The 21,459-nt window shown below is 54.5% G+C and overlaps 11 protein-coding genes across 11 annotated transcripts; 2 read left to right on the top strand and 9 right to left on the bottom strand.

The window, feature by feature from the left end:
• Positions 1-329: 329 nt before the first annotated feature.
• Positions 330-1,385, bottom strand: LMH87_000577 (uncharacterized protein; the record flags this gene model as incomplete). The annotated part of the gene is made up of 4 exons (XM_056198504.1): positions 330-515; positions 604-760; positions 845-993; positions 1,113-1,385. 4 exons carry the CDS (start codon positions 1,383-1,385, stop codon positions 330-332), a joined length of 765 nt encoding a protein of 254 aa, XP_056055447.1.
• Positions 1,386-2,483: 1,098 nt separating this feature from the next.
• LMH87_000576 (uncharacterized protein) lies at positions 2,484-4,824 on the bottom strand (the record flags this gene model as incomplete). The annotated part of the gene is made up of 5 exons (XM_056198502.1): positions 2,484-2,916; positions 2,984-3,517; positions 3,577-3,722; positions 3,780-4,559; positions 4,687-4,824. The coding sequence occupies 5 exons, from the start codon at positions 4,822-4,824 to the stop codon at positions 2,484-2,486; spliced, it is 2,031 nt and encodes a 676-aa protein (XP_056055446.1).
• Positions 4,825-5,508: 684 nt separating this feature from the next.
• LMH87_000575 (uncharacterized protein) lies at positions 5,509-6,003 on the bottom strand (the record flags this gene model as incomplete). Its single annotated transcript, XM_056198501.1, has 2 exons — positions 5,509-5,521; positions 5,573-6,003. The coding sequence occupies 2 exons, from the start codon at positions 6,001-6,003 to the stop codon at positions 5,509-5,511; spliced, it is 444 nt and encodes a 147-aa protein (XP_056055445.1).
• Positions 6,004-7,011: 1,008 nt separating this feature from the next.
• Positions 7,012-7,411, top strand: LMH87_000574 (uncharacterized protein; the record flags this gene model as incomplete). The annotated part of the gene is made up of 3 exons (XM_056198500.1): positions 7,012-7,233; positions 7,285-7,332; positions 7,385-7,411. 3 exons carry the CDS (start codon positions 7,012-7,014, stop codon positions 7,409-7,411), a joined length of 297 nt encoding a protein of 98 aa, XP_056055444.1.
• Positions 7,412-7,878: 467 nt separating this feature from the next.
• LMH87_000573 (uncharacterized protein) lies at positions 7,879-9,051 on the bottom strand (the record flags this gene model as incomplete). The annotated part of the gene is made up of 1 exon (XM_056198499.1): positions 7,879-9,051. One exon carries the CDS (start codon positions 9,049-9,051, stop codon positions 7,879-7,881), a length of 1,173 nt encoding a protein of 390 aa, XP_056055443.1.
• A 373-nt stretch (positions 9,052-9,424) lies between these two features.
• LMH87_000572 (uncharacterized protein) lies at positions 9,425-12,232 on the top strand (the record flags this gene model as incomplete). Its single annotated transcript, XM_056198498.1, has 1 exon — positions 9,425-12,232. One exon carries the CDS (start codon positions 9,425-9,427, stop codon positions 12,230-12,232), a length of 2,808 nt encoding a protein of 935 aa, XP_056055442.1.
• Positions 12,233-12,562: 330 nt separating this feature from the next.
• On the bottom strand, positions 12,563-13,174 carry LMH87_000571 (uncharacterized protein; the record flags this gene model as incomplete). Its single annotated transcript, XM_056198497.1, has 3 exons — positions 12,563-12,730; positions 12,814-12,959; positions 13,063-13,174. The coding sequence occupies 3 exons, from the start codon at positions 13,172-13,174 to the stop codon at positions 12,563-12,565; spliced, it is 426 nt and encodes a 141-aa protein (XP_056055441.1).
• Positions 13,175-15,550: 2,376 nt separating this feature from the next.
• Positions 15,551-17,193, bottom strand: LMH87_000570 (uncharacterized protein; the record flags this gene model as incomplete). Its single annotated transcript, XM_056198496.1, has 3 exons — positions 15,551-16,695; positions 16,750-16,931; positions 16,985-17,193. The coding sequence occupies 3 exons, from the start codon at positions 17,191-17,193 to the stop codon at positions 15,551-15,553; spliced, it is 1,536 nt and encodes a 511-aa protein (XP_056055440.1).
• A 597-nt stretch (positions 17,194-17,790) lies between these two features.
• Positions 17,791-19,027, bottom strand: LMH87_000569 (uncharacterized protein; the record flags this gene model as incomplete). Its single annotated transcript, XM_056198495.1, has 2 exons — positions 17,791-18,613; positions 18,675-19,027. The coding sequence occupies 2 exons, from the start codon at positions 19,025-19,027 to the stop codon at positions 17,791-17,793; spliced, it is 1,176 nt and encodes a 391-aa protein (XP_056055439.1).
• A 294-nt stretch (positions 19,028-19,321) lies between these two features.
• LMH87_000568 (uncharacterized protein) lies at positions 19,322-19,931 on the bottom strand (the record flags this gene model as incomplete). The annotated part of the gene is made up of 2 exons (XM_056198494.1): positions 19,322-19,743; positions 19,820-19,931. The coding sequence occupies 2 exons, from the start codon at positions 19,929-19,931 to the stop codon at positions 19,322-19,324; spliced, it is 534 nt and encodes a 177-aa protein (XP_056055438.1).
• A 216-nt stretch (positions 19,932-20,147) lies between these two features.
• On the bottom strand, positions 20,148-20,492 carry LMH87_000567 (uncharacterized protein; the record flags this gene model as incomplete). The annotated part of the gene is made up of 1 exon (XM_056198493.1): positions 20,148-20,492. The coding sequence occupies one exon, from the start codon at positions 20,490-20,492 to the stop codon at positions 20,148-20,150; it is 345 nt and encodes a 114-aa protein (XP_056055437.1).
• Between the last annotated feature and the right edge of the window lie 967 nt (positions 20,493-21,459).

The following is a 21,459-nucleotide window of genomic DNA, read 5'->3' as shown; positions in this document are numbered from 1 at the left end:
CTCGATGATAGACGGGAGGATACATGCTTATTTATACCCCCTTTTAATGTATTTGTAACGCCTTTATGACAATACACACACAGACACAGTCACAGACACAGACGCACATACATGGCGAAAAGAATTTACACTTTGAACGACAAAAATGATGGCATTGAAGTATAATTGTGACGGACTACTGAGATTGTGACGGATAGATTGAGTATGCCAAGTTCTAAGAGCAATTCTAACCGAGCACTTGTTGACCTTTTTTTCTTTTTGACGTGAGCCTTTTCTTTCTATGGCACGCTTCGCAAGCTGCGACTAGACAAATGCTACGTCGTGGCCTACTACCACGGAATCTCGGCACCGTCGTATTGATTCGGGCCCTTGGCATTCTCCCACCCTGGAACGTGAATGTTGAAGAACTTGCCGTTGGCGTCCTCCTTGGTCGACAGGATGAGGTTCCTGAGCGCGCTCACGCCCGTGTCCACGTCGAGATCGGCGTCCTTGGAGCCCATGTCGGTTTGCAGCCACTATTTTGATTTCAGAAAATGTCAGCGTGCGTGATCAAACGTTGGGGGCGGGGGGTTTTGCTGGGGGGGGGGGGGAAGAAAGGCTCACCCCTGGAGACACGGCGACGACGGTGAAGCCCTGCTTGCCGAGATCCAAGGCGTACTGGGCCGTCATCATGTTCATCGCCGCCTTGGTCACCTTGTAGGCCGGCGTGCTGAGCCACGTGTACCGGCTCGCGTACTCGATTGATCCCAGCGGGGTAGAGCTGAAGAGTTTCAAAGAAGAAGAAAATGTTAGTTTTTCCGGCCGTGGCGCGGCAGAGGGGCGATGCAGCGATGGTGGAACTTACACATTGGCGATTTTCTTGCCGCTGCCCTTTTGCAGAAGCGGAATCATGGCGACCGTCATGCGGTGCGCGCTGACGACGTTGATGTCAAAGGTGCTCAGCAGCTCCGCGGCATCGAGCGCGTGCATGCCGCCCTCTGTAATGGGCATGACCTATGTTTTTCTACCGTGTAAGTACACACACACACACACACACACACACTCACACACACACAAACACACACATAGATAGACAGAAGAGAGAAGAAAAGCAGATGCTGTGAGAAACGTACTCCGATATTATTGACGAGAATGTCGACACCTTTGCCGCCGAGCTTGGTGTCCAGCTCCGCGGCAAAGGCCTGCACGGACTGCTCGTCGGTGGCCTCGCAGTGGAAGCGCAGGACGCGGCCGGCCGAGGCGGCGACGAGCCCGTCGAGGAGCTTCGAGGGCCCGCGCGCCGTGACGAGGACGAGGGCGACCTCGGACGCGGGCAGCCGCACGAGCTGCTTGGCGAGCTCGTAGCCGATGCCGCGGCCGCCGCCGGTGATGAGGATCGTTGACATGGTTTCGGGTTACTTTCGTGGGGAAGAAAAACGTCGATGGTAGGTAGCAAAAGAAGAAAAGTTGATGCGATGCTGTCGGGAGAACGACTATGATTTGTTTTATGATTGTGATTCACAAGGGTTTGTTTGTCCAACTTTCAACGTATTTATACAAGACGGACGACTGCTCCACGTTGTAGGCAACCATGTTGCTCTGTGAGTCCCAAGCTTTCGGCCCTCCTCGTCGGTTTCGTCGGCCCTCGTCGGATTCCATGATCCTTTAACTCCAGCGCTCGAATTGGTAGAGACGCAGATACGAAAACATGAATCGTGGGTTGAAGCAGAGCGTCGCTCGGATGGAAAAATGTAGTCATCAGATACAAGTATAGGATATAGGATCGGACATGGAAGTAAAGTGGGTGCACTTTTCTCAGGCGGCGTTAAGGTCAAAACTAACTTTCTCCATCGGAGAAGAACAGTGGAGTTTCAACGGTGACGCCTGTGGGCCTTCTTTGCCTTTCTGTTAACGCCTCGGATATAAGGTACTGGGCTGTAAACAGAAGAGCGAAACGACGAGCTTTACTAATACAATGTGGCAAGGTGTTTTAAGCTTGTATGGAGATTAAGCTTATATGGAGATTCAGAGCGAGGAAAGGCACCTGCTGCGCCCATGACGTGATTTGCCTCTTTGCCCAGCCATCATGCGAGGGCTCATCGGCGAGCCCGGATAGATGCATAATAGACCTGGATACGCAGATGCTTGCTCCGGGGATGTTCTCGAGGCCGTTGTTGAGCTGGCCTTGCTGATTTGGTCACTGTCTATTCGTTCTCACGCTCCATATGCAAGGGGCCTTTCGCTCTCTTCTTGCATGCACTCCATGTATCCTTGGTGAATATTTGCACGAAATTTATGTCGGATTCATGTGGTGTGTATTTTCGCGCAGACGATCCCGTGCCAACCACACATCTCACTCGCAGGGCGTCGCTCAGATCGCAATTGCAGGCAGTTTTAATATAGTTATTTGTGCATCTCCGATGGTATAATTGCAATAAAAATACAAGAATAATTTCTTTATATGCATCTCTGGCAAATTAGCTCGTCCCATCACACTTGACGGTTTACTGCGGAAACAGGTTCGAAAAGTGCCAGACCGTATCGTGCCCGAGAACAGCTTCGAAATGGTCTCCCGGCTCGCCTGGCGGTATCCCATGAGTCTCCATCGGCTGTACAAACTGTCCCGAGTCCATGTCTAGCTCCGAGCCAGACGTCTCTACAGAAGAGGACTCGGGCGAGGAGCATGCTGTCGCCTCTGAATCCGCATCAAAGGTTCTAGAATCCGCCATTCTAGATATCCGGTCGAAAACGGCGCGAAGCACAGTATCGGCGGATTTGGCCAGAGGATTTCGGGACTGCATCGTCGCGAAACGCTCAATGGCCCACTGCAGATGCTGGCCCGAGACGTGCGGGAGCTGCGGGTGCTCCTGCGGGAAGAAGATGTATATCGAGGATATGAGGATGACGGCATCGAAAGCGCCGTAAAACAGCACAAAGCTGTTGGTTGGCTTCTGGTTAGTAGATGGAATTTGCCGACTCAAGTTTGGGTAGGAAGCCAACGTACTTTTTCCAAGTTGCCGAGGGCTGGCCTTCAAACATGAGTCTCTGTGTGTCGAGCAGTGCTAGGCTTGCACGTAGCGCCTCTGCCCGGCTTTCCTTCCGGTGAAAGACGTAGGGCCTGTGCAGGATCATGAGGCTAAAACAATGGAATATGCAAAAGTAGTAGCGTGTCCACTGTATCCATGGCGCCACGCCGTCGTGGGCATCCCATCTCGTGTCTGGATTCTCCATCCTGAAGATCGGAGGCGTCGACTGGTACAGGCGCACCAATTTTCCGTGGAGCTTGTCGACCCGGCTGACGTCTCCCGGAAACATCTCCACGTGCTCCAGGTCCTGAATGTCTCGCAAGGCGCAGGTTAGTTCGTACTGCCATAGGAAGCGGGTCAGAGGCGTCGGGGGGTCTGTGTCTGGGTTTCGAGGAACTAAGGGGGGTGTGCGAGCCGTGTCGGCAGCGCAAACATCGGTAGGGAGGGTTGGAGAGCCGTGACGCCAATCGATGGTTCCGGGTCGGCCCAGGACTAGGCACATGTGAATATCCCTAGATCGTGGTCAGTCGGTGCTCTTGAGGCTATGATGTGGTTCATGAGGGCGAAGTACCATATCGACAGAATCATGTATAGCCTGCGTCGCCTTTCGAGGTGCCATTGATCATCGAGTTTCGTGTGTACCGGCGCAGTATCGACGCCATCACGGTGCATGCCCAGTTCTTGAGCATCTTTAATGGCCACCCCAAGCATGTGCCACTGCCGATAAATGTCAGCTTGTCCCTCTGACCTGAAGCCAACGCTTATTCATCATACCGACTCTGCCACTCTGGCAGTCAACTTGAAGAAACACGCGTTTAGAAACTCGGCCTGAACTGTCGTTGTGCTTAAATCTCTCTTGCTAAACATCGAGACTACCCTTTCGCCACTCATACTGTACTCGCACGCCAGGTCCGCCAGGGTCATGTTGGCAGAATATTTCAAGCTGTCGAACTCTTCCGCCTCCTCGTCTGAAAGCATCAGCAGCGCAACGGCAACAACCTGAAACAGAACGGCGGGGAAGACAGCCAGGTCCAGAGAAACGCCCTGCAGGTGGTCTGCCCTGTAGACGCTATACGGTATGTTGTTCCATTCCCGGAATTGCGCGCGGAAATGGGCCGCATCGAGGACGTAGTATTGCCAGTTGAACTCGCGCAGGAAAATGGCCATGAGCTTTTCGATAAAAGTGGCCGCAGGGAGCTGGCGGATGACAGTCTTGTACTCGGCAAAGTCGGGCAGCGAGTCTGCGTGCGAGGTCCGGATCGTGACGGCCTGGGGCCGCTCGCCCCAGGTGCGAGGCGCCACGTCCAGCCGCGTCAGGATGGACACGGTGGGAGCAGCAGTCAGCCCGTAGCCGAGCGCCGTGGTCATACGGGGGAGCGAGATCCTGGACGGTGCTGAGCATGGCGTGATGGCGTAAGAGGACAGCAGCGCCGGAGGTCTGCTGGCCAAAAGGCTGTTTTTGCTCCGTGGCGCATCCTGCGCCTGGAGCTCGTAGGAGCATATGGACTCGCAGCTTCTGACACGGCAGTTGGTGCAGGGCAATACACGGTCGCACTGATTGGCATCATGTCAGCGTACTGATCAAACACAAACAATAACGCCCGGGAAGTAATGATGACGGGCAGCCCAAGGGCGAAGCGCCTGCCTTGGTGATGGTGAGAGAGAAAGGGCAGCTTGTCACCTTTTGCTTCCTCCTACGACACTCTGTGCATGACAGGGTAAGCCTCTTTCGTCTCTTGAATGCCATAGTTCGCCGCTGCTGGGTATTTTGTTCGCCCTTGGAAAATTCCATGCCCCATGGACTTTGGCTCTCAATCATGCCAGCTGAGCCGACTCAGCAGGCTAACACTGTATAAGCTTCACGACGAATTTTGTTTCGCCAACGTTTCTTCGCTAGAGGATTGAGCTGTCGATGATCCGTCTGTGTTGATATTGAAAACTTTGAAAAAGACCTCTTAAAAACCCAAGCGATAGAGGCTGAGCAGGGAAAAAAAAGTTTAAAGTTGATGAGGTAGTGAGGGCGATCGCTGGATACCCTGTAATTATCGTTGCCGGAGTGCCAAGGGCACGGTCGCAATTGGGCGGATATGCATGTAAGCCCAGCGTAGATACTTGGTACAAGCATAACTGACACTGCTTCGAGTTAGGATTTATGGAGCGGGAAAAGCAGTACCAATAAGACCGAAATGGGTGTCGCTGGTGCATTTAGTGAGTTTTAACTAGTAGTTAACTAGTGTCCGTACGCATGGCGCAGGGCCGCGGGCACATGTATGGCTCGATCCAATCTAGGTAAGAAAGATCTAGTTATACCGTTCAGGTAATTATTCTAGTGTGCTGTCTTACACTATCGTTTCGTCATACAGCACTTTGTTTCCTACCAACTCCTGTTCAAAGCTGTTCCAGTTCGGTTCACACCCAACACCATTATTTGATCCGCGAACTTATTCATAATTATTTCCTGCTATAGTTCAGCTCATGGTGAAGAATAACCAAACCGCTATTTTCACAAGGCTCGGCTTATTTGTTAGCACAGTAGCTGCACTTTCTCCCTCGACAAAATCACTTACTAGGTCTTGTTACCGTCGAGTCTTTTTCGGGGACTTGATGGCGACATCCAACGGCACTTTCCATCGTCACCTCGAGTCCAAAACCCGCACGGTAGCATGTACTCAATGTCCGTCCTGAAGAATACCACCATCTCAATAAGGCTTTCCGCCATGGTGACCGCCGTGGTAACCGCCATGATGACCGCCATGATGACCGCCGTGATGACCGCCGTGATAAGCGCCATGGTGACCGCCGTGGTGACCGCCGTGGTGACCGCCGTGGTGACCGCCGTGGTGACCGCCGTAGTGACCGCCGTGGTGACCGCCGTGGTGACCGCCGTGGTGACCGCTAGGGTGACTGCCGGGGTGAGCGCCAGAGTATTGACCATGATGACCACCGTGATGGTAACCGCCTCGTCGTTCAAGTCTGCCTTCCACACCAGGATAGCCATCTATGTCGGGGGCCGTAGCGACCACCAACGCCGCAGCGAGAGTTGTAAGGAAGAGTTCGGCCTTCATTTTCAATAAATATTATGGCTTGGTTATGCCTCTATAATTCCATAACGGTGTCTAATAGCTACTTAAGGAGATACACGGCGATTCTTATAATCCCACAAACGCCAGGCGAGATGTGGCAAGCTCCGCAAAACAAGACTAGCAGTGGGCAGGACTACAATCAGTCGCTATTCAAGGCCCGCCGGCATATTTCATAGTCATCACTGCCTTATGTTTAATTAATGTCTCGGCTTCGCGGATTCTTACAAGAAGCTCCTGTATTTTTGCCCCGTATTAGAGAGTACAGGTTTCAGATGCAAGCGGGATCGCTGATTAGTGTAAAGTCTAAACTGTCTGGGTATCACTCAACCACAGAGACCAAAGTGTTCAGCAATAGCAGGTCCAAGTTCGGGATAAATCGGATCTCTCCATAGTGCTGGCACTTTACCTTAAAAAGCTATTGAGGCTTACGCTTTACCTCATAGGTGCCTTTCCTTGCACTGCACTCGTGGTGCGGCTTCCAGTTATCGCTGAAGAGAGACATTAACATTAATGTCGTAATCATAGACAAAGTTGGGCAAAAGTGGTGGTTTACCCTTGCGTGCATAAGACAAACGCACAGGATACATCTTGGCGCAAGCGGCAGAGCGGCTGATATATCCCAGCTAATGAGGTCTCACGATTGAATCATCTTTGTCATGTGGCATTATGTCCTTACTTCGGCAGTTTTGTGACTGGTTAGAGTTCGCATATTCAGACATTAATTTTACTGACCGAGAATACAGTCTTAGCCCAGGGTGCTAGCAGTGTCTTCTGTTGTTCGCGTGGATAAGAAAAAGTAGATAAAAAACATATGCTTCAGAGAGAGTAATTACCTATAAGATGCCCAAGCCGCCGTACGTCTTAACACACCAATCTCTACTCAACTCCATCTCAAATAAGTTTTTCAAACCACAGTAAACACCATGCTTTCATTGCCTCTTTTCGTCCTCTATTGTGGCGCTTCCATGGCCACCCTAATCCAGGTGCGACAAGCAGACGACCTAAGTGCAAGAGTCAAAGCCCTTGAGGACTACCTTGCGGAACCAGATTCTTCCTGCGTGAAAGAATGTGGTGACACGTGGGATAGCTGTGCAGACAAGTGCCCAATAGACTTCACCTCGGAATATTCTGATTTTGCATTTGATGTAAGATACTGCTGTGGAATAATACGCCGGATCAAATACTTACTCGCTTAGGCTTGTCTCTCTGATTGTGACAAAGATGAGAGTCTGTGCAACGCAAAGGTAAGTGTCAAATCAGTTCTATTTGAATTGATCTGCTAATCGATTTTCATAGTGCGACAAATCGTTTCCGCCCAAATGATAGGATCCCCGCTCAATGCATTTTTTGTGCTTAAAGAGCAACCGCCGGTCTGGGTGAGGGTTCGGGGTTTTTTGACTGGTCCCCATAGGTGCGGTTGGAGGATATTCTTACCTTGCCTATCGGGCAGCCCGGCACGGCTGGAAGCACGAATGAGCCCCAAAGTCGAACTAGACATCGCTACCTCGAGCGCAGGCATGGGATCAATGTGCATAGGCGGGCAATAGTGATTTGCAAATGCAAAAACTCCCAAACAAGTCATTATTTCCCGGCCTCCATCACTGGGGACCTATCTACAGAGCCCGATCATGAAATATGTAGTGTTGATTTATTTTCATAAAGTATCGTGTAAATAACTCTTTTGACTTTTGCCCATAACGCCATCTCGCTCAGCCTGTAGTAAGCAATCATGAAAAACAAACAAACAAATAAGCACCCTTCTGCTGACGGCCATACACCATGAAGTAAATTTAAGAAAAATGAATGCCCTCCTCGTTAAAGGCAAAGAGCAGCCGCAAAAAGTCATTCTCGTCGCACTTGCCTGAGCGCTTGTCCGCCAGCTCCGTCACGTCCTCGAGGACCTTGCGGATCTTTTCTCGGACCAGCTCCGCCACCTTGGTCTTCTTGCGCTTGCTCTTGGTCTTGGCTGGGGCGCCATTCGCGGCGACCTCTTTGAAGAAGGCTGGGGTATCGTCATCTCCGTCATCCACATCCATGCCGCCCTCGTCGTCCTCTGCACCAGCATCCATAGCCACATCGTCATCCCCCTCATCCTCGCCAGCATCCTCAACGAGGCTGTCGTCGACGGGCACGCCGTTCATGGCGCACCACGTGCGGTAGTTGCGCTCCACCATGGCCAGGACCTCCTTGGTGCCGAGCCAGCTCGCGCGCAGCGTCTTGTTCTTGCGGACAAAGCACACACGCAGCAGGCCGTCCCACTCGTCCCAGCTGACGTTGGGGCGGTCCTTGCCAATCTTGGGCTCGATGCGCACCACCGACGACTCGACCTGCGGCGGCGGGCGGAAGTTGTTCTTGCCCACCTTCATGATGTGCGTAATCTTGGCCCAGAACTGCGCGTTGACCGACAGGCGGCAGTAGAGGGCGTCGCCGGGGCGCGCCGTCAGGCGCAGCGCAAATTCGCGCTGGAACATGAGCACCGACGTGCGTGGCGGGTTGGGCATGGCCAGCAGCTTGAAGACGAGCGGCGACGAGATCTGGTACGGCGTGTTGGAGATGCACACGTCAAAGGCTGGCAACTCCGTCTTGATGACGTCGCCGAGGAGCACCTCGAGCTTGCGCTGCTCGGGCGTGCCCTGTACACGCTTGGTGACTTCGGCCGCCATGCGCGGGTCAACCTCGACGCAGATGCACTTTTTGGCACGCTCGAGGATGCGTACTGTCAGATTGCCGGTACCGGGACCGACTTCGAGAACTGTGTCGGTCGGCTTGAGGTACGCCTTTTCGACAATGGCGTCCGAGACACCCGGGTTCTTGAGAATGTGCTGGCCGAAATTGGTATTGAACTTGAAGACGTTGTTCTTGGCCGACTTGCTGTTGCCGCTGTTATTGTTGTTGGACTGGTTCGGTCGGTCGTACGGGGAACTCGAAGCGCCGCCGCGCTTCGGCGTCTTTACTTTGGCCATGCTGGGCTCTAAATTGTATGGGTGACTGGCAGAGAAATGACGAGTGAAGATATCATGGAATGGTGGAGGGGCGGTATGGTGGGAAACTTTTTTTGGTGCATGATATCGATAAGAGACACTAGGCGTGCGAATTTTGCTGGGTGAAAAGTACGAGTTTCTGGACACTCAGCATGCGTGGTGGTCATAAATCGCACCCGGTGGGGTTCAATTCCGCACGCTTTGTCTACTAGGCAGCCAAAAGCTTCTGGCAGACAACTTTTAGACAGTCACGCATTTCATTGTTCCCTTCTTTCATATACCCACGCGCACACAGCGCCATCGTATTTAAGCGCATCGGCAGACCCGTCTACAGATACTCTGTTCGTGAGCTACGATGGCGACCCGACGCGACTTTCTCAGCCAGCCGGCGCCTGAAAATTACGTGGCAGGTCTTGGCCGTGGCGCTACGGGCTTCACGACACGATCTGATCTCGGCCCTGCCCGCGATGGCCCCAGCGACGACCAGATCAAAGAGGCTCTGGCTAAGCGTGCCCAGCAGCTAGGACTGGCACCGGACGGCGCAAAGAAGGGCAAGGACGACGATGAGGGAGGCGGCGGCGACGACGAGCAACGATACCAGGACCCGGACAACGAGGTTGGCCTCTTTGCGGGTGGCCTCTACGACAAGGACGATGAGGAAGCCGACAAGATTTGGGAATGGGTCGACGAGCGCATGGACCGGCGCAAGCGCCAGCGCGAGGAACGAGAGCAGGCAGAGCGCGACGAGTACGAGCGCAACAACCCCAAGATTCAGCAGCAGTTTACCGACCTAAAGCGCGCTCTGGCGACTGTATCCGACGATGACTGGGCGAACCTACCCGAAGTCGGCGACCTGACGGGGAAGAACAGACGCAGCAAGCAAGCCCTGCGGCAGCGCTTCTATGCCGTCCCCGACAGCGTCCTGGCTGCTGCGCGCGACTCCACCGAGATGGGCACAATGGTTACAGATGACGGTGGCGCATCCTCTGGTGCTGGCGGCGGCGAAGGCTCTGATGGCACCATGACCAACTTTGCGGACATTGGTGCCGCGCGCGACAAGGTACTCAAGTCAAGGCTGGAACAGGCTTCACGATCCGGCAGCGGCGACGCCGCCAATGGCAGCTCTACGAGCATCGATCCCCAGGGCTACATCACGAGTCTCAACAAAATGGCCATGCCGGAATCCGCCACCCAAGTCGGCGACATCAACCGTGTACGTGAACTGCTTCAGTCCGTCGTCAAGACCAACCCCAACAATGCGCTGGGCTGGATAGCTGCCGCCCGTTTGGAGGAGCTGGCCGGCAAGATTGGCGCCGCGCGGAAAACGATTGACCAGGGCTGCGAGCGATGCCCCAAGAGCGAGGACGCGTGGTTGGAAAACATTCGGCTCAACCACGACAGCCCCAATGCCAAGATTATCGCGCGACGCGCCATTGAGTCCAACAACCGGTCGGTGCGCCTGTGGGTAGAGGCGATGAGACTGGAGCACATTCCAAACAACAAGAAGCGCGTCATCCGCCAAGCACTGGATCACATCCCCGAGTCTGAGGCGCTGTGGAAGGAGGCCGTTAGCCTGGAGGAGAACCCCGACGACGCCAGGCTGATGCTGGCCAAAGCCACGGAGCTGATCCCGCTGTCAGTCGACCTCTGGCTGGCGCTGGCACGCCTCGAGACGCCTGAGAATGCGCAAAAGGTGCTCAACAGAGCGCGCAAGGCGTGCCCGACATCGCACGAGATTTGGATTGCGGCTGCACGTTTGCAAGAGCAGCTCGGCCAGGCGACCAAGGTCAACGTCATCAAGAGAGGTGTGCAGGTGCTGGTCAAGGAGCAGGCGATGCCGAAGCGGGAGGAGTGGATCGCCGAGGCCGAAGCGTGCGAGACAGACGGCGCGACTGTGACGTGCGAGAACATTATCCGCGAGACACTCGGCTGGGGTCTGGACGAAGACGACGATCGCAAGGACACGTGGACCGAGGATGCCCGCAGCAGCATCAACCGCGGGAAATACGAGACGGCACGCGCCATTTACGCCTATGCGCTACGTGTGTTTGTCAACAGCAAGACGCTGTGGAACGCCGCGGCGGACCTGGAACGCAACCACGGCACCCGGGACTCTCTGTGGCAGGTGCTGGAGAAGGCGGTCGAGGCGTGCCCCAAGAGCGAGGATCTGTGGATGATGCTGGCCAAGGAGAAGTGGCAGAGCGGCGAGGTCGACGGCGCGCGGTTGGTGCTCAAGCGCGCCTTTAACCAGAACCCGAACAACGAGGACATTTGGCTGGCGGCCGTCAAGCTCGAATCGGAGAGCGGCAACGCTGAGCAGGCGCGCAAGCTGCTCGCGGTGGCGCGAGAGCAGGCGCCGACCGACCGTGTGTGGACCAAGAGCGTCGTCTTTGAGCGCGTGCAGGGCGACGCCGACACGGCGCTCGATCTCACTCTGCAGGCGCTGCAGCTGTTTCCCACGGCAGCCAAGCTGTGGATGCTCAAGGGGCAAATATACGAGGACATGGGCAAGGCCGGGCTCGCGCGCGAAGCCTACGCCACGGGCGTAAAGGCGGTTCCGCGCTCCGTGCCGCTATGGCTGCTGTACGCGCGCCTGGAGGAGCAGGCCGGCCTCACCGTCAAGGCGCGTTCGGTTCTGGACCGCGCGCGCCTCGCGGTGCCCAAGTCGCCGGAGCTATGGTGCGAGTCGGTGCGTCTGGAGCGGCGCGCCGGCAACGTCGCGCAGGCCAAGTCGCTCATGGCGCGCGCGCTGCAGGAGGTGCCGCGCAGCGGGCTCCTCTACGTCGAGCAGATCTGGCACCTCGAGGCGCGCACGCAGCGCAAGCCGCGCAGCCTCGACGCCATCAAAAAGGTGGACAACGACCCGGCGCTCTTCGTCGGCGTCGCGCGGCTGTTCTGGGCCGAGCGCAAGCTGGACAAGGCGCAGAGCTGGTTCGAGCGCGCGCTGGCGCTCGACGCGGCGCGCGGCGACACGTGGGCGTGGTACTACCGCTTCTTGTGCCAGCACGGCACCGAGGAGAAGCGCCACGAGGTCGTGGCCAAGTGCGTGGCCTGCGAGCCCCGGTACGGCGAGGCGTGGCCGGCCGTGGCCAAGAAGCCGGCGAATGCGCACAAGAGCGTTGAGGAGATTCTGAAGCTGGTGGCTGAGGAGCTGGATCAATAAAATAAAATAAAACAAGTGGCTCGATCATGAAGGAGCATATGTCTGTACATTAGCCGGTAAATCTTTTTTTCGTTTTAGTTGAGATCTTTTTCACCAGGAAACATGGAGGTCTTGGGAGTAGATCTGGAGTTGACTCATGTGAACAGGCCTAAAAAGAGGCCATGGCCAAATTACGTTACTCAAAAGTAGAACGATTGTGAAATGCTATGCATTAATTGGGGAAATTTTGAATTGTTTTTTTCTCCTATAGAAGATGCTGTAAACGCATGGATTGACAAAGGAAAAGTAGACATTAAAAATAACAAGATTACACAAGCTGAGCGGCAATGCTTATTTGCCACCGAACCAGCTGGAGAGGCCGCCCTTGGCCTTGGAGGCGCCGTCCTCGACCGTCTTGTCAAACTTGTCGACGGCCTTGAGGGCCTCTGCTTTGGCGTCCTTGACGTAGGCCTCGGTCTTTTCCTTGGTCTGGCCAATCTTGCTGTCAGCCTGCGACCACTGCAGAACAATAAAGAGTTAGCGATTTGGCCCTTGGAAAAACTGTCCCTTGCGTCAGAAGGGAGGGATCCGGAAGAGCTTACGGCCTTGTCGAGCTTGGCAGTGGCCTTGTCGACGGTGGCACCGGCCTCGGCGGCCACGCCCTCGAGCTTTCCTCCGTGGGCGTTGGCGTTGGGCGCGTTGCCCGGGAGAGCGCCTCGGACGCTGGCCTTGGCCCTGTGCAGGTCGCCTGGAGAAGAAGGTGCGTTAGCGGGATTGTTTCATGGCAGCCATGGCTCGCCGAGGGCGCGCGACCGTGGCGTCGACCGCGGCGGGGACTTGACAAAACGTACTCTCAAACTTGTTCTCGGCGGCCTTGGTGTTGCCGCCGGCGCTGTAGAGGTAGTATCCGACACCACCAGCGGCACCGAGGCCGAGGATCAAGGGCATGCGCGACTTGGACATTTTGGAGATTTGCTGTTGGATGGAGGGAAGATTGTGGAAGTGGTTGGTTTGTGTGGTTGTGACAGAGGGAAAAGAGAAAAGGTGGTGGTGTGACGCAAGAGGAGGGGAGGGAGGAGAAGCTAGGTTTGGGGGGAAGCTGGCTGGGGAACGAAACGCAGTAGCCAAGGCTAGAAACGGGGATTGCCAGGCACTGCTATTTCGGTAAAAAAAAAATTAAAAAAAATTTGCCTAGGCGTAAAGAAGAAAAACGGACAATCAGGGAAGGAAGCTCAGCTGCAAGCTCCGTGTCGAGCTAGGCGGAACGGGGGAGGGTGATGGAGCTCCCTCCGGCAGAAAGGTACCGAATACCTTGGTAGACACGACGCTTGGGGCTGCGGACATGAGGGGCCCCTCGAGAATGAGTGTCGTAATGGAATAGGCAGGGTAGGCGGTTGGACCTTGTCACTGGTACTTGCGCGGCATGTGCGATGACTACCGTTGTTTATTGGACGAGGAGAAGGGAGGATGAGCTGCATGCTGCGTCTCCGGCTCTGTCACGGGTGTAATAATTGCTGACAATTTTTCCTGCTCTTCTTCAATTGATTCTCTATATCCGGCTATTTCTACTACATCTTTCTAGTAAACATCTTTTCCTCGCAAGTACCATTCTCGCAAAAGAAAACCGGCCGTTCAGGGAAAAAATACATGACGTAATTGATGGTGCGGGTCGACGAAATCGAACAACATCGACATTTGCGGGGGAGCTTTCTTTCACGCTTTGCCGATTTTGGACGGCTCCAGTGGGTTTCGTGTGGCATGCGTCCGAGTCTCGAACGCTTCGCCCATTCTGTGCCCGCGATCCTGGACAGCTAAAAGCTTTCACTGCCAGGCATAAACTACACCTTTGTTGCCAACCGCCTCTCACATTCGCATCGGTATCCAAACATCATCTCCTGACGCTTTGCACAGGCTTCCTCCACTGCTGTTGCACGCAGCATGCCCTGGCACCTCCGCGTAGATGGAACCAGGCGCGCTCCCATGCCCCAGGACGCTGGCTCGGCCACAGCTCCGCAGGCTTCTTCGGCGCAGCGTCCCCAGGCCCCTCGCGATGCGCCATTCGTCTTGTGCCTGCCCTGGTAGTCGGGCTCTCCTACGTAACGCTCACAGTCGCCCCAGAAGAAGGGCTGCCGCGCGGCCGCTGCCCACGTCGACAAACGGCGCGACGAATACCTCGCCGGGAGGTGCGAGATGCTCCCAAAGCCGAAACGACAAGATCGGAGTCTGCATGTTCGTTGCCGTGTCGGATGAGGACATTGCTCACTACTAGCACCGGGCCGGCTGCGACATGGCTGCGCTGTGGCAGATGCACCGACCAAGGTCGCCATGGCACAAAACCTCGTGCAAGGCTTCTCGGCCGACTCAATCATCACCCTTCGTCAGGGCCGTTGGCAAGAAAGCTGTCAATGCGTTGCCTCGTTTCGTTGGCATCCCAGCCAACGAGGATGGGGCCTTTATCTGCTCTTGTAAAGTGTAGACGCAAACCTGCTCCGCCGGAAATCCAGGTACGAAGACTACGGGCTCGCCTCCGACGCTGGCCACTTGTCCAAAGATTGACCCTCCCTGAGCATGGCATGGCGATGCCCGACATCTGCGTCGGGCATCGAGGATCGTGCGCCTGTTGGGTGCCCGTAAAGACATCTGCCGGCTGCTCCATGACGAGCGACTCCTTCTCGCGAGTAGCTTCCATGGCGCCGGTAAACTGGCTACTTGTGGCCACAGTACGGGTTTTTTTTTAGCATGACTTTGCCTAGTCTCACCTCGTAAAGGAAGGAAACGGAACAGTTTCCAGCGTAGTCGACTGACGAAATCGCGTCTCCGGCCAGAAAAAATGACTGTTGTCGTGATGCTAGACATGCGAAAAGACGGGCAGTCAAAGCTGAACTTGCGCAAAGGTGGCATCTTTGCAAAGCTCTGCTTTGAAAAGACGACACGCTGCTGGTAGCCTTTGTGATGGTATCCTACACGGCAGCTGGCGACGATAATCTGCAACGAAATACGCTGTGAGATGGTGCCTACTCGAATACCAATGGACTGAGGAGCATGCAAGTCGAGACTTGTTGCTGAGCTGCCCGTCTCAGTGTCTGTGGAAATCGCACCACTTGGCGCATGCCACCGTGTGCACATCACGAGAGCTGCCGCTGAGCGGACAGCAATATAACAAAGGTTGACGTCATCATTCGACAGCCCTTTGAACCGAAGCAAAGAGAGTATGGAGAAACATCTCGGTCATATATTAAAACAGTTCAAGTCATGTAAACGTGTTTATTGTAGGCGGAGATAATTATGTAAAGTTGCATCTTTTTATTTGTCGTATTGATACCTGGATACATCATCCGTCTAATGACGCACGCGAATCGGATGCGCCTCTGTATTAAACACAAAGTCCGTCTTCTGTCCCTTGCCGCGCACGTGCACGGGGCTGTCCTCGACAAAGATGAGGTACATGTACTTGAGCGTCTCGGCCAGCCAGAAGCTCTCCATGCGGTCGTTGAAGCCGCCGCCGTTCTTGTCCATGACGTTGTTGATGTCCGAGTAGCCGGCGCCCGACTTGCACACGCGCTTCATGTTGCGGAAGCCCTCGTACGCCATGTCCTGGTACTTGCGGTCGCCCGTCACGCGGTACGCATAGTACAGCGACTCCATCGTCTCCGGGTTGAGGCCCCAGCCCGGCGACGAGGCCCAGAAGCCCGACGTCTTGTAGAACGCCGCCTGGTCGCCCGGCGGGCTGCTGCCGCCCTGCTGCGCGTCCACCCACTGGAAGCCGTCGGGGCCGATGCCGCTCGGCGTCTTGTATGTCTGGTAGTACGACTCGGCCAGCTGCAGGCCAAAGTTGATGTACTTGTCCTCGTTGAGGAGGATGCCGCCCAGGATAAAGTTGCCGCCTGCAAAGGAAGCCAGGTGCTCCGACTCGGCCTTGGTGTTTTGGCCGCTGTAGGACTTGAGGAATGTGAGATCAGATCGGGTGGACGGGTGAGACGCGAGGTGGGCAATGGTCGAGTCGGCAGCCTTGACCCATCGATCCTTGTGCTCGGAGAATGACTTGGGGTCAAACAGGTACATCTTGATGAGGTACTCGTAAAAGCTGTCCATGTAGGAGGCCCAGTCACCGTTGCTATCCTGGAATTTGCCGTCGTTGATGCCAACCCAAGTGCCAATCAGACCAGGCCATGCTTCAGGTGCACCAGTCGGCCGAAGGAGATAGTCCTCGGCTTTCTGAGCCAATTTGGCATACTTGCCATCGCCAGTCAGGTCACTGAGGCGCGTCCACTCAAGGATCAGAGTGCCAATCTCGGCAGCATTGTTGCGGTTGGTGCCACTCTTTCTCTTACTGGGGTTGAAGTAGACCGTGGGGTCGGGAATACCAGTCTGAGTATCGAATGCAACAGACAGGCCATCCGCAAGGGTCTTGGCCTGATCCAACAGCAGCTTGGCACTCTTGCCATTCAAAAGGTCGCTGTAGGGGCCGGTGAGAAGGTCATAAGCTGTACGGGTCAGCGCTGTGGTTCCGCGAAAGTAGGTTTCTAGTCATAACCTACAGGCAACCATGCCGCCAAGGTAGCGAATGGTAGTCTCAAAGACAGAGATTCTGTCATTCTGTTTCTTCGTAGTGCTAAAATCCACTTTAGAAATGATGTCGAGAATATTGGCTACCGTGGTGTTGTCGCGCATAACAATGGCTGTGCTGAGAGCATCAAAGGCAGTCAGGCCCCAGCCATCTCTGAAACGAGAGTCAGCATGATAATCCCTCTAGTTGCATCTGAAAAGTCCTACCGATCGTCTTCCCAGTTCTTGCGCTGAGGGTGGAGCTCGTCGTGTCCCTTCGCATAGCGGTAGTATCCCGCCCAGGATTCCTGGAAAACACTCTTGACTTCCTGAGCTCGCGAGTCGGCAGCTTGGGCGTCCGACTGTGCACTCGCCGGAGCAGCGAGTGCATGAGATGCAAGGCCCAAAAGGACGCTACCACTGATTGTGACCTTCATTGTGTCTAGTGCAGCAATCAATGTCGACAGAGTGTAGAGCAAAGAGCCAGCAAGCGTGGCCAAAGCTACTTATAACATCGGAAATCAGCACAACTTACCATCCCGACTAACACCGGGCGGAGTTGTGCCACTGAGACATGCGCTCGATGCCTGCGAGTGAATCTGCCTAGCGGCGGAGCTGCAGGGCAAGTGCCATTTTAGTTGCTAGTTTTTCGGGCTAATAGATGGCGGGTTAGCATAATATCCCAAATCTGCAAGCGCCGATGTCCCATAATCCAGGCATGACGTGGAAAGGGCACAATAAATTGGAGAAGTCGCAGGAAGTGCTTACTTTTGCAGTGCAATGCAGCTGATCCTTCAGTGATCCCCCGGCACCCGAGATACAAGTGCCGCCCAGACATGCTCTATCCGCCTCTGAATTGGGTCATGGCGCGGGATTGTCTCCATTGATGAGCCAAGTTTATTAGGGATCCCTAGTCGCAACCAGCGGAGTAGGTCCGATTTGCTGCTGACAGCAGGAGTCTAGGAGATCAACGCATCATGTGGCCAATGCGTAGAGCGCCGTAAGCAGCAGCTCAGTCGAAGGAGCAAGGCAGCTCACTTGCGAAGCTTTGCCAATGCAGCAGCAATTCCGTCAGATAGCTCTTCAGCCTTGTTGGCCTCGGGTGGCGTGGGTTTGCTGGTTGCCTGCGATTCTGACGTGGCGGTCGTGGCAGCTTCCAACTCGTCATCCTCGTCGTCCGAGTCGCCACGAAATTGGAATTGCTTGCTTGAATTCAGTGCCTGGCCCCCGTTAGGAGCTGTCGCCGTGGCTGGACGAGCTGGCATATCTCTCAGCGGCACGCGCGAGAGAGGCACCGCCTCCTTCAGCCTCGATGCTCTGTCGCCTGCCCCGGGTTCAGCAAGGGCGGCGGCAGCGGCAGCGTCACCAGTCGGCATAATACGCTTAGATGCATTTTTCGCCCGGAATGGCTCCTCAATGGCGGCACTCCAGCGCTTGACTTTGACACCACCCCAGCCGCTGAGCATGCCGAGCTGCTCAGCGTCGGCATTGACGGCGTTCTTCAGGCTGCCGAAATTGGCCACGAGGGCGACAGCGTCGGATTTGTTTAAGCTGCGTGGGACGGTGACAAAGTCCACAAGTCGCTCAGCGTAGCTGGACGATTGTTTGCCGCGAATCGCGTCAAAGCTGGCGTGCTCATAAGCTTTGTAGAGTTCCAGGTAGCGGGCAGCCTCAGCGGCTGACCAGCATGAGATGACGGTCACATTATTGACCATGGAGGTTTTGGAAAGCTCGCGCAAGGGGTCTTCATGGTTTGGAATATCGATCATGGTGAGCAGGACTCGTAGGTTGTATTTACCTTGCAAGTTTCGGATTCGAGTATAGACGTATTCGGGATGAAGGCGGTGGTATTTGAGACTGTGGGACAAACCCTGTTAGCAGATTTGATCTAAATTCGTAGCTGCCCCGTGTCTCGCACCTCAGGAATAGCGCGCATGTCGTGGTGCCGAGCACATAGTCTGCTGGGATATCGCTATACTCCCACGGCATGGATTTGATGTGTGTCAGGACAGGATTGCCGCGCTGCCGCGGCGAGACAAGAATATTGGATGCGCCCTGTCGTTGGGGAAGCGACTGGGGAGTCGGCTGGACTACTTTCCCTCCTGCTCCCGAAGCTGCAGGAGGTGCTTTGTCAAGGCGTTGCGGTGTGGGCTGCTGAACCTTTTGCGGTCGTGGTTGAGGCGGCGCGAGCGGGCGTGTGACGGGCGGCGCCGGGTCAGCGGCGGCCATGGCGGCCAGTAGCGCATCGTCAGCGCCGTATTCGTCAGGCATGGCGAATCTGTTCCTGGTTGGCGTCGATTGATCCGCTAATTGCACGATATCATGCTGTTTCGAGGCATGGCAAGTTCGGTGTTTGGTCGAGAAATTCACGGTCGCGGCACGGCAGACCCACTGGAAATGGCTGTTGGAGGCATGACGTATTTGTGTACATCGCAGCCAAGCTCTCAGTGCATCTCACAAAATTGAAAGAATTAGAACTCAATTTACAGTACTCACGTATACTGTTAGTACTTATGATGCTATTGTTTTTATGTGCCTGCTAGTAAATTTCAAGGAAGCAGAAGCTTACAGCAGGAGCACAAATACAACGGCGACGATAAACATGGATGCCGCGGAAACAGTACCAGCTCCGTTGCCCTTTTGATCACCCTTTTGATCGCTTTTTTCATCGCCTTTCTCATCGTTCTCTCCACCGCCCTTTTCATCGCCTGGTACTTGTCCTTCCTTCCCTTTACCTTGAACGTGAGGCTCAGGACGCACACAGCTCAGTCTGGCGAAGCCTGGCTCAACAGTGTCGGAAGAGATGACGCTCTTGTACATTCCAAACATGGTGACAACGGCAACAAACTCTTCCGTGATAGATTTCCACATCAAGGGGCCGTCACTTGGCACAGGGTCAATTTTCTCCGCATCTTTGTCCCTGGCATACTCCCACCCGTCCACGAGGGTGGTTGCACCAGTCATGTACTTCACAGGAGCCTCGAGCCCTGTTTTTTTCTGTCAGCGCTACAGTGCGTGCTTTGTTCAGGGCCGAGCCTGATTTAAAAAACACAGATCACTTACGGTTCCAAACATCGCCTCCAAAATCCCAATATGGATCGCCGCATTCTTTTGGGAGGAGGAAACCTCCGCAGTCTCCTCTCGCACCGTACGGGTTGGTGGGAAGACTATCCATGGTTGAGTACGACGTTGACGCCTTCTTCTCAATAGCTTCAATGCAGCTTTGCGAGAGAAAGGGACTGCAATCGCCGTCAGGTTTTGTCGCTTTGTAACTCGGGTTGTTTGATGTGCTGCTGTTTGAGAACGAGCTTCCGGACAAGGAAACAAAAGCGCAGAAGAACCAGCTCGGGTCGACGTTCGTGATGACCAGTCCATTGGCATTGCGCACGTTCTAAGCGACAGTTTTGTTGGCGATGCTGTTCGGATCGACCCTGCTGTACAGAGAAGGCGGCGCCATGATCTTCAGGTCCCAGCCAAGCTCGAATGGAGACAAATCAACAGCTGTGATGTTGATGGTCCAGCCATCCATCTCGGAGCTCGGAAAAGGTTTCGTGACATCGCGACCCGTTATTGTGTAGGATGCAGAGGCATTGGACCAGGCAACTGCGTCTTTCCATTGTTTCATCCCAGCGTCTAAAGGGTAAAGCCCACCATTCGGTTCCAGGGTACCACCGAAGGCGGCGCCGAGCGCGGGGAGCAGCGCACCTAACAGTAAACTCCTTCGTGTTACACGCATGGCTGCACCGAAATATCCCGTCAATATTTCTGTTGAGAATAACATAACAAAGGAGAAAAAGGATCAAAAAATGGTGTCCAAACTGCAGCCTGGTTTTAACCCACTCGACATCGTGACAAGGCTGCGGCTATTGAGTCACCAACAAGAAATTAGCTGCAAGATTGCTTTTATGGGACTAGCGTTACCTTGGTTGAAGCACACAGACGTGGGATATGAGCAACTGCTCAAAAGCCACTCAGAAACGTCCGGACAAGCATGACTTTTCCCCATAGAGCTAAACCTAGCTAGCTGCCTGCTGCTTGCTCTCGTTAGTTTCTGACACATGCATGCCATGTTCCTGTGTAACCACGAAGGATGACGGCTTCATTTGCATCTCTTAAACTCTCGTGATGGAGTACGAAAATAGCGATCAGTAATTTGAGATTTAGCCGGCGGCAGTGCGTCCCGCAAATGCCTCGCTACTCTGTCTTGTCGCCTTTCTGTCTTGGAGTGTATACATCCGTACAAGGACGCATGCTGCAGTCGAGGGCGTCACCCAGTGGCTTCAACGGGCACAAAAGCAGCACGCGATGAGGTGGGGAATCAACGACGTAGACGAACTTGGTTCATTGAGGAATGCCGGATGATTCGGGATCTCGAGCTTTGGATTTTCTTTTTCTATTTAAAAGCAGAACCTGTTGGCCGGGGCGCCAACTATTAACGCATCTCGTCGCTCAGAGGACACACCAACTGTTTGTAAAGGAAAAGAAAATACGCGAGCTTTTAAAAGAGAAAGCTAACAAAGGTTCAAGGAAAGTTTCAAATGAGGTTTGTCTTTTCAATCAATATTAAAAAAGAGTGATGTTTATATAACGCCTTCCTTCACGGCAAAATTAACCGTCGGGAAAATGCCCAGGCACCGGGTAGAGGTGGAGCATCATGGCAGCTTGGCAGGACAGACGGCAAGCTGTAAATACTAAAATGGATA

This window comes from Akanthomyces muscarius, chromosome 6 (assembly GCF_028009165.1).
Source record: "Akanthomyces muscarius strain Ve6 chromosome 6, whole genome shotgun sequence".
NCBI lineage: Eukaryota > Fungi > Ascomycota > Sordariomycetes > Hypocreales > Cordycipitaceae > Akanthomyces > Akanthomyces muscarius.
This window is presented reverse-complemented; position numbering and strand designations above follow the sequence as displayed.